Source organism: Athene noctua, chromosome 16 (genome assembly GCF_965140245.1).
Source record: "Athene noctua chromosome 16, bAthNoc1.hap1.1, whole genome shotgun sequence".
Taxonomy (NCBI): domain Eukaryota; kingdom Metazoa; phylum Chordata; class Aves; order Strigiformes; family Strigidae; genus Athene; species Athene noctua.
Window position 1 is genome coordinate 13,494,629 of NC_134052.1, and position 13,787 is coordinate 13,508,415.

Here is a 13,787-nt window from a genome sequence, read left to right on the forward strand (position 1 = left end):
AAATTAGGAGGACTAACTTAAAAAAAAAAAAAAAAGGAACACAAGATTCACTTGTCTCAGTGCTTGTCATTCTGTAAGACATTGCTGGTAGAGTATTTTTAAGATCTTGCAAAAGATATGTTAAAATGTCTTTGGGTCATCATGAGGGAGACTCTGGAGAAGCTGATGCCCTGCTGGAACCTCTCCCGTAGGCACAGCAGCCCTCTTCCTCGGGTCTGCCAGGGCTCCCGCGTCCCGCAGGGCCGGGGCTAGCTCTGCCGCCCAGCTCCGGGCGGGGGGCAGCGCTCCCGTGTGCGCTGGGGGCCTGGACGCAAAGACATCGGGTCGGGTTTGAAGCAGGGATCAGGGAATGCCAGCAGGGCGCTTCGGGAGGCTCGGCGCCTCTGGGTCTGGCTGTAAACTCCGGGGCATCTATTACACCACATGCAACCGGGATCTAGACTATGGCTGTAGCTGCTGTAGCAATAATGATAAATGGGCGTTTTCCTTCTTTCTGTATCATCATATATGTGTAATCTCTTGAGGAAAAAACGCTCCTGTTCATGGGAGAAATCGGATCTACAAACAGGTAGATTGTAGTTTAGTCCAGTAGTTTTAGGTTAGATATTTTTGCTAGCTTTTATTGTTCAGTTTTAATTTTTCTTTATTTTAGCGAAATGCTGGTGCCGCTCTGCCTGACTAGGTGGCAGCAGAGCTCTTTCGTTGCACCTGCAAGTGGAGGACACAGATTTCACTGTGGTTCATGTCCAAAAACTCTTACCCTTCTATTCTGCCTGGTTTTGTTGTTGATGGTCTAGAGTAAATGAATAGCGGTCTCACTGGTGCCTTCCTCGCATACCCCACACCAGTGCTCCCAGCAAGGTACGGTCCTTTTCCATAACACAGGTATATTACAGCAAGGCTCTTCTCATCTGCACCCTTCACTTCCAGCAGTTCTGAAGGGGATCGTGAGGTTGGATCTTTAGCTTCTTGGGACAGAGGAGTTTAATAAAAGCTCTTCTGAAGCTGTAGTGGCAGAGAGGGTATAGGACGGGGTTGACAGCCGAGTTGATCCACAGCAGCCAAAAGGAAGTCTCGTACCAGTAGTCAGAGATGCAGTGGCCGTGGCAGCCAGCGCGGATGATCATCAGGAGAGTGTATGGTGCCCAGCAAATCCCAAAAATGCCCACGATGATTGCCAGTGATTTAGCCACTTTCTTGTCTCTAGAGAGCCTGAAGCGTTGGGTCATGCTCTGGGACACTATCTTCATCTGTTTCTCTAAGGACAGAGCGGATGCTGCATTTTTACAGCTCTTTCTGTCGCAACGCTTAGGTTTCCCGGAGCTCTCGCAGCCTGTTGACAGCAGGTCTTTGGCACCCAGGCTGGCAGTGGAGGTTGCTGCTTGAGCTTTGCTCTTAGAGAGGTCGAGGGTTTCAGCTGGCTCCTTCTGCTCCCATTTACAGCATTTCAAAGAAAGCTTTGCTTCTGGGCTCATTTCCATCTCTTCAGTGAAGGACTGGTTGTGCACTTCATGGAAAACATCCAGGCGTATTCTGGTGCGCTTCTGTATGTTCAGGTAAATGCTCAGGTTGAAAAACATTACACTGATGAAAGGGGTGAAAAACTCCAGCGTAGAGGCTGTCATGAGAAAATACCAGTTGTAGAAAAATTCAGCGTAGCATTCCCCTGTGGGTATGATGCTCTGGCCTGATATATACTCCCAGCTGATAATGGCAGGTCCGTAGAGCAGGAACGCTAACACCCATACCATCATCATCTTCAGCACCGCTCGCTTGGTGTTGCCTTGCTGGGCTCTGTAGGCGACCTGCAAAGGGGAAACCTTTAGTGTGGTCACAGACCCCAACTGGTTGAGGCTCTTCACAACTGAACTCTTCGTGTTTCTGGGAAAGTTGCTAGGTGATATCCCATCTAACAAATTCACATGCCATAGGCAACAGGAGCAATTGCTAGATAAATCACACTCCTGCAGGGAAGAGTTAAAACCCTCATCTTGCAGCTCCGCAACAAGACGTGGCTTCTGCTTAGTGGAAATGTACTGCCTTGGTTGGAGCCCAGCAGTCTGCTGCACCCCACCACTTGCCTGAGTTGTCCCCCGCTACTCTCTGTAACTCCTGGGCTAGGCAGGCATCTAGCCCCGGCTCTCCACGCCTTGCAGCTAAACCATGTTGTATTTGGAGTTAGGGAACAAGAAAGTGGACATGATCTGTCTGCAAATTGCTCGTTACCTCCTGCAAAAGGCTGAGAATTTTCATCTCACCACGTACCCAGAGACCTCAGGGCTGTGCCCTGGCAAAGTTGGCACGGCGATCTACTGCCTTGGTAGCCAAGGAGAAGCTGGGAGTCCGACTGCAATCCGCTTGTTTGTCCTGGAGATAATAAGCCCCTGCAAGTTAGGAATAGGTCTGCTTACCTTGCTGACTCACTTGTACACTACTATCCTGTCATCTGGGAAGGAAACACCTGCACACTGGGGTCTGAACCTTAAGTGATTTAATTATGCCAGAAATACTAATCTGGAACCACAGCTGAATGATGTATTTGTGGATAATTATTGCTTTCCGTCACCATGCTGAAAGATTCCTAATTTCTGGAGGATTCAAAGAGCTTTTAATTACCGCAGAGAATCTGGAGAATAAAGCAGAAGGAGAGTTATTCCCCCCTCAGCTGCCATGACAGGACTCACCGCTCTTGTCACCGAGAGGAATCTGTCGTAGCTAATCAGCACGATGTTGAAGACCGAAGAGGTGCAGAGCAGGTAATCAACTACCAGCCAGAGTTTGCAGAGGCTTCTCCCGAAGATCCATCTCCCCGTCAGCACATAGGGCACGTACAGGGGGATGCAGAAGGCACCTGCAACCAGAGGGGTCCGTTTCCATCGAGGTGCGGGAGGCTGCAGGGCAGCTGCCCCCCCCCCGCCCTCCCCGGGGGACCCGCAGCCGCCGGTCCGGGTCCTTCCCCCGCCTCGCAAGAGCCCCGCTGCGGCCGCCGCCCGGGGGGAGCCGTCGGGGAACCCCGGGAGGAGACCCTGGGGCTGCGGAGGGGGGTCGGGGGGCAGGAGCAGGGGGCCGCGGGTCGGGGGGCCGCAGAGCAGCCGGGCAGGAGGCAGCCCGGGGGCCGCTCCCCGCTCCCGCCGCGAAGTTTCTGCCGGGCCGGGCCGGGCAGCGGCTCGGCGGGCGCGGAGCCCGGCGGAGGCGGCACTTTACCTACTAGGAAATCCGAGATGGCCAGGTTGAGGAGGAAGAAGTTGTTCTGGGTGCGCAAGCTGGAGTCCGCCACGAAGGCCAGCATCACCAGCGCGTTGCCGACCACCGTGACGGCGATCAGCAGGGCCATCAGCGCGCCCAGCGCGGCCGTGCCGGCGGCGGCGAAGCGCCCGGTGGCGGCGGAGCCGTTCAGCGCCCCGCCGCTCTCCATGGCCCGCTCCGCGCCGCGCCGCAGCCGCGGGGCTGCCGCCCCTCCCCGCCCCGGCCCGCCCCGGCCCGCCCCTCCGGGGGCCGCAGCCCTGCGGCCACCAGGACTGGCACTCCCGCCCCGAGCACCCCTGCGAGCCCCCGGCGCAACCCCGCATCTCACAGAGCATCCCCGCATCCCCCCAGAGCATCCCCGCATCCCCCCAGAGCATCCCCGCATCTCACAGAGCATCCCCGCATCCCCCCAGAGCATCCCCGCATCTCACAGAGCATCCCCGCATCCCCCCAGAGCATCCCCGCATCTCACAGAGCATCCCCGCATCCCCCCAGAGCATCCCCGCATCTCACAGAGCATCCCCGCATCTCACAGAGCATCCCCGCATCCCCCCAGAGCATCCCCGCATCTCACAGAGCATCCCCGCATCCCCCCAGAGCATCCCTGCAGCTCCGCCGAGCATCCCTCCATTCCCTCTTCCCCTCTCAACCCAGGAGTGTCCTTGCATTACCCTAGACCATCCCTGCACCCCCCTAGGACATCCCTACATTCCTCCTTCCCCCTCAACCCGGGAGTATCCCTGAATTCTCCCAGGGTACCCTTGCATTCCCCCCAGGGACATTGCCCCCTCTCCCCAAAGCATCCCCCTCCCCAAGACAGAGTCCATGGGAAGTGCTGATGGTCCTTCCTCAACGGAGAAGGTGGAGGTCGAGGCTTAACTTCTATTTTAATCAGAGGTCAGCCAGGAGTGCTCGCCGGGCAGAGGAGCAGGGAGGGTGATGCTCTTGCCCGTGCCCCTCACTGGCGGCAGGAGGAAGAGGTAAAGCTGCATGGGAGCCGGCGACTCTTTACCAAGTGGCCATGCCACTTGCTCTGCAAACTGAGTCCTTGCCCACAGTCCCCAGCTCCAGGGAGGTGAATAATGCTCTCGCCTCCCTCCATTTGTTTAGTGTTTCGTAGCTAAAGAGAGTAACTCCTGTTTGAATACTTTCTTCAGTTGGTAGTACTCCAGGATAGTGACCTGCCAGTGTAGCCCCCCCGTGTGCAGCAGGGAAACGTCTCCTCGAGTGTTGTGTCACCGGGGTAGGATCAGCTCACCACAATCTCCACCTCTGGCAAACAGCACAGGGATGTGCAGAGCAGCCACACTGCAAACCGGAGAAGGATACTGGCTGGAGACCCTGGCCAAGCCCCTTTCTTTCTGGGGAAGTCTGATAAGTTGTGTATGTCTTTGAAGAGCAGAGATCAAAAAAGCAAAGCAAGAAAACTGCAAACCCAGAAACATTCATGAAGCTAATTCCCAGGGGGTTTGCTGCCTTCTGACTACTCCAAAAGCTATTTTCCCATCAGAACTGTTTACAGCCTCACAGAATTCCTCTTCAAATCCACCACCACAGCCACTGTCTCGATAGCAGATGCTGAGCCTGTTGGGAGGGGGCTGAAAGGGCTCTTTTAAATCACAGCAGATCATCTGCAGCCAGCAGAGCCAGGAGGTGAGAGCACCTCTCAGTGCTCCTGCGGGGGTGGCCTTTGGTGGCCCCCACCCAAGGGTGGCCTCCAGCAAGGACCAGCTTCGTCCTGTGCCTTAACTCACCCGGCCCTAAGACAACACGCTGGCTTTGAGTTCAGAGCTGGTCTTTCTTTTCCTGGGTGCTGTGCCGGGGCAGTGCAGGCACGGCTGTGTCTGACGGGCAGCTGCCTGACTGCGCCGTGTCCCCTTCCTCAGGGAGCCGAGTGTCCCCAAACACTCCACCAAGCAGAGGACTCGGTCCCCGCCGCTGCCGCCTCCCGACGGAGGATGTCACTGTGGGCTCGTGGGAGCCGCGGGTGGGAGAGCAGAGGATGCTGCGGGTGGGATAACGGCTGGAGCGAGGCTCTGAGAAACTTGGTGCGTGGCCTCAGCGCTGCTTTGAGGAAGGTCAGATTTAACAACACACCCGGCTGGATTCCCAGCGCGGTGGGGAGCAGCCTGGCTGTGCAGCTGCAGCACGGCCGCAGCAGAGAGGACCTGAATTTTGTGCATATCCTCTCAGATGGGATGGAGAAAGGGCTTTCCCCCCTCCCCACCTCTCCGTGATGTTTAATGAACCCACAGACCACTTTCATTCTGTGCCTGTGATCTGGCATTATTTGTAATCTCTAGCTATTCAGACAATTATTAGTATTCGCTGAAATGTTTACAAATTTCAAATTATTGTGTGCACGTTGCAGCATTATCACCAGGAGCTCTTCGCTGTTTCTTAGCTGTCATTCATTATTTAGAGTTTTCACCATCCAGATAGAAAGCAGAAACCGTATTTTCTACCCGAGGTAATTTATAAAGTGATTTGCAAAATGCAGTGTGGACAAATCTCTATTGTTTATCCAGAGTAATTTGCCAGGAGTGCTAGATAAATAGGAGATGACAGATCTTAGCAGACTAGAGTTTTCCTGGTCCTGATGTTTCTTTCTTGCTTCAGCAGAAAGACAAATACATTTCTAATATATTTCAGGAAACATGCTATCTTGATAATAAAACAAAGGAAATCACCCATCCTAGAAGGGGTGGTTAAAGCAGGTTACATGCAGACAAGCAAGCAGATGGTACAATAGCTGATGTTTTCACCTGTTTTATGCAGTACATATGCCACATGTAGGTACTCCATATATTCATAAGTGCTTATCTATGTTCATATAGGGTGTATTCATCACCCTGCAGTCAGGCCATGGGGTGCTCTCTGGGCTGGGAGGCCTCCGAAGCCTCAGACCCGGAATACTGCTTCATCCTGGTGTAGAAACGGGCCAAAATGGGACCTTTCCGGAGGGTCAGAGCCGTAGCTCAGCTACAAGCTCTCCTGAGCCTGGTTTCTGTTTATTCTAAGGTTGTGACTGAGAAGCAGGGGCTGGCGGACTCAGAGGTCCCAGCCCAGAGCTCCCTCCTCACCCACTCTCAGGGGTTTCTGCCCTGCTGCAGGGACGTCCCAGCTGGCTGCAGCGAGGCGCTGGGAGAGCCACAGCTCCCAGCCTGGGTGCTAAGGTAACTCAGTGTCTCCTGAACACACACTCCTGGTTCAGCTGCGCTAGCGGACAAGCCCTAGAAGCCTCCAGGAAGGGTGAAGAGCTTGGGGCAGCCCTGCTGCCACTGCCTGCAAAGCAATTCCTCTCCTGGGGGGCTCCTGAGCAAGGGGGCCGGGAGCTCTCCTCCACTCTCTGCTTCCTTCTTACTTTATTTTTGAGAAGCGTTTAGCTTGAACATTAATTCTGCAGACATTCTATATCTTTAAAAAGAGGCAAGGGTAATGTGTGGCTTTTTAAGGCTGCTTTGTACTAGAAGCCTGCACTTGGAAGTTGTTCCGCATTCAAGCAGAGAGTGAGTAAGAAGTGAATAACCCTCTTGTAAGATGGCTGTTCTGAGGATTTTCTCTATGATGTGAAGCCTTCGGGCTAAGAGACAAATAGCTTTTGCAGCCTCTTGGTACTCGGGAACTTGAGCTTTGGATGTAATTTAGCAGTTGGCCCTATCCTGGATTTTGGGCACTGCAAAGTCTCCGTGTTGCCACATCCCCGCACGGTGCCTGAGGACCATCAGCTGCTGCTGGCTTTGCTAAGCCTTGCTGGTGACCATCACCACTCCGCCTGGTACTGATTACTGTGGGGAAACAGGCCATCGCTCTGACTCACGGGGTGTTTTGTACATGCTTTGTAGGCATGTGGCTTAGTGCCACTTGTTTCTGTGTCTGTTTTTTATTATTTTAGTTTGGAGGTCCTACAGGAACCAATCTGGAGTTTCCTTTACACAGACATATTTCCTCTGTTCAGCATCGCATTTATGTTTTCTCCTGCGACTTGCAGAATTGCACATAGATTTACAAGCTGGACAGAGGGGGTACAGAGAAGTTCTGTCTTCTCCAAGAACTTGCGTCCAAATAAGTAAAGTTTCTGCACAGACTGATTATGCTGGCCATCCCACAGTGCTGAGATCAGCTCTCCCAACTAGGCCAGGTTTAATTCTCCTTTACAAAATTTAGCATCCTATAGTTTTATTAAATCTCCATAATTCCCATATTATAAAAATACTATGATTTTATTAAACACTCAGTTCAAGATGTTTTCACTGTAACACTCGAGGGATTCCTTGAGCTACAAGGCATATGCTATAGTCCATGTCAAATCAGAGCCTATTATACATGCATCTGTTTTGTCTTGGACCATTGTCACTGGTTACCTCATGCATTTATTTACAATTCATGAAAATCTGAAGACAACCTATGCCAAAACACTGGATGTGGAGAACCATGCTCCAAAACCTGTTTTCAGCTCCTTAGGAGTACTGTAGAGATTCTGAGATTTTTTTAGAAGCTTGTTTGGGTTCCTAGATTTTGTTAGATGCCCCTTATCTTTCTAATGAACCAAGAAAACCAGATGTAAGGAGTTGGATTGCTCCCTGCACTGGGAGGCATGTCCTGAAATCATTTTCATGCACATCCCAGTCCAAACCAACTGGGATGGTTGCAGCCAAATTCTACGTGCAAATACCCCTGACATGAGGCAGCAGATGGCCAAAAAGGTTCAGAAATTTGCTGTCCTCCTACTGTAGGCACATCTATAATTCAGTGCTTGCACTGATGGGTTTGACTCCAGCTCAGGGATCACACAGTGCTTTGACATGAGTAGAAGTGCCTCTGTCACGGGGCACAGATGTGTGGGCAAAGCATCCCACCCGCGGGTGAGCTCATGCGTGTGCCCGTCTGGGTGCTGCTATCTCTTCTTCACGAAGGGGAGAGATGGAAAGTCCTGTTTCTCCTGGAAGAAATTAAATAAAACTGGTAAGCTATGTGCTAATGATGAGGGGGTTATTCATAATCTGTAGGGACATTCCCTGGATGTTAATCAGCCTCATCCCACCCTCCCACGGAGGAATTTGGTACAGGTTTAGATATGCATCATTGCAATTACTCAGTGAGGACAGCTGTGCCCTGAAATCAAGAGTTATGGAAATCAGAAAGCACATTAGCATCAGTAACATTTAATGGGGAAATGAGAGCTTTCTTGACACCTTCTCTTTGATGTATGTCTCCCTTTGTATTTCCATGGAGGCAGAGCTTCCACACCAAGGAGTTTGCTTGTCCAGGGGGCAATGAGGATGTGCAGGGCTGGAGACAGGTCAAGCTCCAAACCTCCAGGAGAGATGCTGTTACTGCTACGCATGAATTGTAGTTTTTCCATTGCTTATTTCTGTCCCATGGAGCCAGCTTGTCTGAGAAACAAACTTTAAAGACAGAGATGATTAAAAAACCTCTTTGTGTTCATGTCTTTACTGATGAGGGTTGAAAGTGCTTTGGCATTCACGCAAGTATCTGTCACTGTGAAACCAGTCCCTTTGTTTTATTTCCTTTTCTTCTGCCTTTCATCATGGGAAATGTTTATTCAGTTTGGAAAATTCCCTTTCTTGAGATCCCCTCACAAGTTACCAGCACACGTGGGTGCAGTGTGGCAGAGAAAAGTGATCCCAGAGTGGCTGCGGATGAAATCTCCGGAGGAGCCATTGAGCTCCTGCTTTGTCAGACCATGAGCTACTGCACAAAAGGGCAAGCCAACCCTCAATATAAATTTTTTACACCTAACATCAGAGGATAGGACACAGAAAATGGTGGGGGAGCATTTTCCATTCTAGAGATACCGTTGCAGTGAAATGCTACTCTTTGATACATATTTCTCTTTTATAACAAACCCAACAACAATTTGTCTGTCAAACTTGGAGAACTATTAGTACTGAAAAATAGGACGGCAATCCAAACCTGGATGGGACATCATGAAATTAGTTGTTAGGTGTGCTTCATCCTGCTGCTCAGCCAGATGTCCAAACGGCTTCTGCTGGTGGCAGAAGGTCTTTCCCTTACCATATATTATATTAATTGAGCAAGTCTGATGTTGGCTAAAGATGATGATGACAGATACAGTCCTCAAAAATGCAAAGACATACCCTGTGAACCAGCTTTCAAAAAGGTAGGCAGAGCATTAACATCTCCACTCTCCCAGCAGCACATGCTGAGAGCTGTACTGCACAGCACCAACGGCACCAAAGCCACTGCATCTCTGAGGAGGACCACAAACACTGGAGGGGACTTGCCCCCAGCCTGGGCATTGTATGTGTCCATCTGTGTTCAGAAAAAGTCCTACACCTTTGCCTTGCCTTGCCTTGCCTTGCCTTGCCTTGCCTTGCCTTGCCTTGCCTTGCCTTCCCTTCCCTTCCCTTCCCTTCCCTCTCCATTCCCACCTGTAGCTGTAACCTGCAAACCCAAACTCCCAAAGTGTCCAAAAATATATCCTTTAGCGCAGGGAGACTGTTCGTAGTTGGACCAGTCCCAAACTGCCATGACCCTTTTTGGGAACTAACTCCTTAAAATTACAAATCACATTGTCATCAGAGAAAGTCCCATTTCTAGTCTTGTGCAAACCAACCGCACTTCTGTGCGCATGAAAACGCTGAGTTTAGCTACTCTGGGTGAGGAAAACACAGCAGAGCAGGGTGAATAATATGGTTAGTAATGAAGTAGCTGTCTGATCAGAATTAACACCTGGTTCTTGTCAAGGACAATTCAGTATTGCATTTTGAAATGAAAATTTCAGAGCACAAGGGGAATAAAACCAAAAGTAATCCTGCATCTGTCAGCTTGGACCGAGTTGGCGGCCAGTGTTAAGACCAATAGATATTTTCACAGAGAGACAGCAGGGTCTGAATAACAAGTCATGATGTCCATATACAGCTGCTACTGACGATGCTGGAAGCATTTTGCCACACGGAGGAGTAAATGTTAAAGCTCTGCTGAAAAACTATCAGTTAAATGTGGTACTCCATCAGGGGACAGTTTAAAGAAGCAGGGCTGGGCTTCGTTCCTAATATTCTTAATGGCAGTAAGTGGTGTAGGTTAGGAATGACATGAAGACATTTGGGAAGGACTAAACAATTTCTAATTGAAGCCAGTGCTGTTCCCAGGCAGATGGAAAAAACGGAGCAGCTGCAGAGAAATGAGCTGAGTTTCTCTGGGCTTTGGTGCAAGCTGCAGCGCAGCGTGCTCCTTAACGTTTCATCAAACTTCATCAAACTTCATGACATTAAGCAATTAGAGAGGTAGAGTTTAAGCCCACTTGTGGAGTCCATGGTTTTCTTCCGAGCTACCACCAGGTTCTCGTGGGAGAAGACCTACAAATGTCAGCTCCCTCGCTTCCCGCTGGCCCACGGGGAACTCATCGGTAACCTCATGTAATATTGAACAGACTTCCTGGGCTAATTAAGTATATTACTTTATATAGTAATTAACATATCTCTAATATGTATCAAAATTTAATTTAGTTTAATTTATTACCACTGCTCAACAAGGGCCCAATTCCCTTCTCCCTTACAATGATGCAACTGCATTGATTCATTGTGTGCATCAGGGAGGACAACGTAGCTCTCATTCTGCCAGATCATCTCCAAGCAGAAATATAAATACAACTTTGCTCTTGTCTCTGTACGACTTGACTGAACCAAGAGAGTTCTTTCAGAGTCATGCCAGTGTAGCTGAGAGCAGAAGCTGTCCCCAAACACTCCCAATCAGGTGCTCAGTGTCTTACAAGCTGGAGAGTCCTTCAGACACAGTAATTGAGGGGATTTTCTATAAGTAGGAGCTTGGATTTACTGTCTGGTACTTATTTCCCAAGCACATCTGGTTGTAAAAGCAACATAGCATAGAAATAAAGGTATTTTTCTGGAAAGTGGAAGGCAAAGAAAATCTTTGTTGCTGAGATTAGGAAAATCAGCAGTCTAGCTCACTTCATTTGTTTATTTGACAATTTGACTTCTGCAGAGCCCCTGGTAATGAAACCTGGTGTCTCCGGGATGCTGGACAGTGTTTAGCCAGGAGGGACTGAATCTTCTTGTTAATCTCTCCCTCTCCAATGGCTCCTGTGAAATGATGCAGCAGCATCTGTCCAGGTCCTATGGGCAGCACCCTCATCCACCAAGGCACCCTCTTCAGAAGTCCCTCTGCAGGCAGGGCAATCTCCATGGTTCCAGGCGGGGCTGCATCTCTTAGGGCAGGGGGTGCCTCACCTGAGCCAGACGTGTAAAACAGAAGAGGCTCCTGTTTACACGCAGCCCCTGAGAATGTCCCAGCACTGCACTCACAGAGCCCTGGGATGGGTACACGGCTGCTCACCGGTGACCTCCGTGCCCGCTGGGGACCTCATCTGAAGCGTGTGGGTTGTCCCCGAGAGGACAGGACGACTCTGCTCTGCTGCTCAGGAGGGCAGGGAGGAGATGCTGGGCAGGTAGAAGCTACAAGCGGAGGTGCAGGCAGAACTGGCTTGGCTGGACCAAAGCTGCCTGTCCAAACAGTCGCTGTATGGTTACGGGCTGTGACTGGCACTTCTGTCAGACGGGCACCATGGGCTGACCCACAGATCTGTCCCCTGAGAGATCCCACGGATGAACTCTCAGGCAAAAGTTACCAGAGGTGCTGCTATTGTCACTCTTAGCAGGAATTCCAAGTGGCTGTGCCTCTAAAAGCACGTTCAAGGGCACTCTGTGAAAGGCTGTAAGGTCCAACAGCTTCATAGTCGGCTATCAAGTGGATTTTCTCTGACGGAAGGTTCCCTTCCTGGGGAGAGGGAATCATCCCTCTGTCCTTCCAGCCCTCATCAGCTCTGCAATGCTCCCTGTTCCACCCCCTGTGAGCCACCGTGACCCTTCTTTTCCATGTTTGAAGTGGCCAGATTCTGCTCAGCTCGCATTACAAGGTTGCTATTAGGGGATGCAGCTCCCCCCACCTACCCATTGCCTTCCAAAGCCTGACCCAGCATCGCCTAGAGTGTCCAGATCAGTCTAATTTAGAAAGATCTTCATCTGTACAAGAATTTTCCCTGACTCCTGGTTTTTCTCATTAAAAAACCTGTTTCAACCCCCATCTTTGACTGATTGTGACAATACCAAGCCTGCCCTTAGATCTGTCTCACAAAGACAGATGGAAAATGTATTTCATATTGGGCCTCGATGTGCCTAATGTATTCTCCTCTCTTAGCTACTCCTCTAGGTCTTTATCTCTGATTCCTCATCTTTTCCAGCTTCCTTTTGATGTTCATTATAAGGCAGCAGAGACTAATAGAGACTTTGTCAGGCATCCAACTACAAAAGCATGGGAAATAGGGATTAAAAGGGACACGGTGACAGAAGGAAGACAAAGCATTTAGGAAGCATCAGCTCACAGCAGGTGAAGTTGCAATGAAGTTCGGGATGTTTTTCCCTGTGCTGATATCCACCATTCTCCCCTTCCAAGCCCAAACTGACATTGCTGGAGTGCTTTGGCCTCTAGACGAGCCAGTCATGTGGATTTGTGCTGAGAGAAATAGTACAGGGCAAAGGAACCAGAGCCCTCCTGTGTCTGGAGAGGAGCTGAAACCTCCAGTGCGTCTGTTTATTGGGGTTTTAGCAACAAAATCCATCTCACCACCCAGCCTGGTGTTCAATGAGATTTCTGGCCTGTTCCTCTGTAAAGAGAGGGAGTTTGCTCCTGTAAATAACAGGATTCTCACTTTCCTGACTGCACTTATGATACTCCTCTTCTTGTGAAACAGCTCAGCTAAGCTGTCTTCGGGGGATTCCAAATGCTACAGAGCTGTCACCAAATCTAACAGTCGCTGTGAACTTAGCAGAGTTCAGAACGTTCTGGAACAAATAATGGGGAAAAAAATGAAAACTGAAAGTCCTCCTCTCTGCAATAACTAATCACATCCTGCCAGTGCTGACCTCTGCCTAACCGGGGTGCAGCTGCTCTGGAGGCGGGAGGTGGGGTGCTGGGAGAAGCTGCGGACAAGGAACAACGTTAGACACCTCCGATGTGAATTAAAGGACTGAATCACACAAGAGCTGTAGGAAAACAAGCTGTGCAGGACCTGGGTCTTCCTTCCAGAGGGTGTTTGCCATCATCCTGCTTGTTGTCCTCTGCCTCAGCATGGCTGGTAATGCACAGGGTCGCTGGTCGGATCCTGCACCTCCGGGGAATGATGGTCAGTCAGTGATTTTCCTGCTCCCATATATAGAGGCAAGAATTTTGGGGATGCCAGGAGCCAGGTCTCCTTTTAGCCTGCACAACAATCCCTACCTGACTATCCCCAAACAAGCACACACAGAAACTCCTCTTACCCTGTTGCTTCCCACGCCTCTCTGCCACGCAGAGGCTGTGAAACATTGCCTGTTAGTTGGGGAGGGGAAGCAAGAAATAATCCTTCACCTGTCTCTTTTGTTCTTTCCTTTTTTTCACAGGGCCTGTGAGACACTGGGAAGCTTGAAAATGAACATCAGCCACAAAACTATTGTGCAATTTTTGTGGGTATTATTAGCTGATGAAAACTGTGTTGGTGC

At 50.4% G+C, this 13,787-nt stretch overlaps 1 protein-coding gene across 1 annotated transcript; it reads right to left on the reverse strand.

The window, feature by feature from the left end:
• Window positions 1-920: 920 nt before the first annotated feature.
• On the reverse strand, window positions 921-3,430 carry HRH3 (histamine receptor H3). Its single transcript, XM_074920268.1, has 3 exons — window positions 3,205-3,430; window positions 2,685-2,851; window positions 921-1,805 (listed from the first exon to the last, which is right to left on the reverse strand). Exons 1-3 carry the CDS (start codon window positions 3,413-3,415, stop codon window positions 921-923), a joined length of 1,263 nt encoding a protein of 420 aa, XP_074776369.1. The 5' UTR covers window positions 3,416-3,430.
• Between the last annotated feature and the right edge of the window lie 10,357 nt (window positions 3,431-13,787).

What these genes read in the sequence shown, in the direction of transcription:
- HRH3 (XM_074920268.1), bottom strand. Translation starts at nt 3,415, where the DNA reads ATGGAGAGCGGCGGGGCGCTGAACGGCTCCGCCGCCACCGGGCGCTTC. An exon ending in CATCTCGGATTTCCTAGTAG is followed by an intron (nt 2,852 to 3,204) that starts GTAAAGTGCCGC and finishes CTCTGGTTGCAG; the next exon opens with GTGCCTTCTGCATCCCCCTG. An exon ending in TCCTCTCGGTGACAAGAGCG is followed by an intron (nt 1,806 to 2,684) that starts GTGAGTCCTGTC and finishes TCCCCTTTGCAG; the next exon opens with GTCGCCTACAGAGCCCAGCA.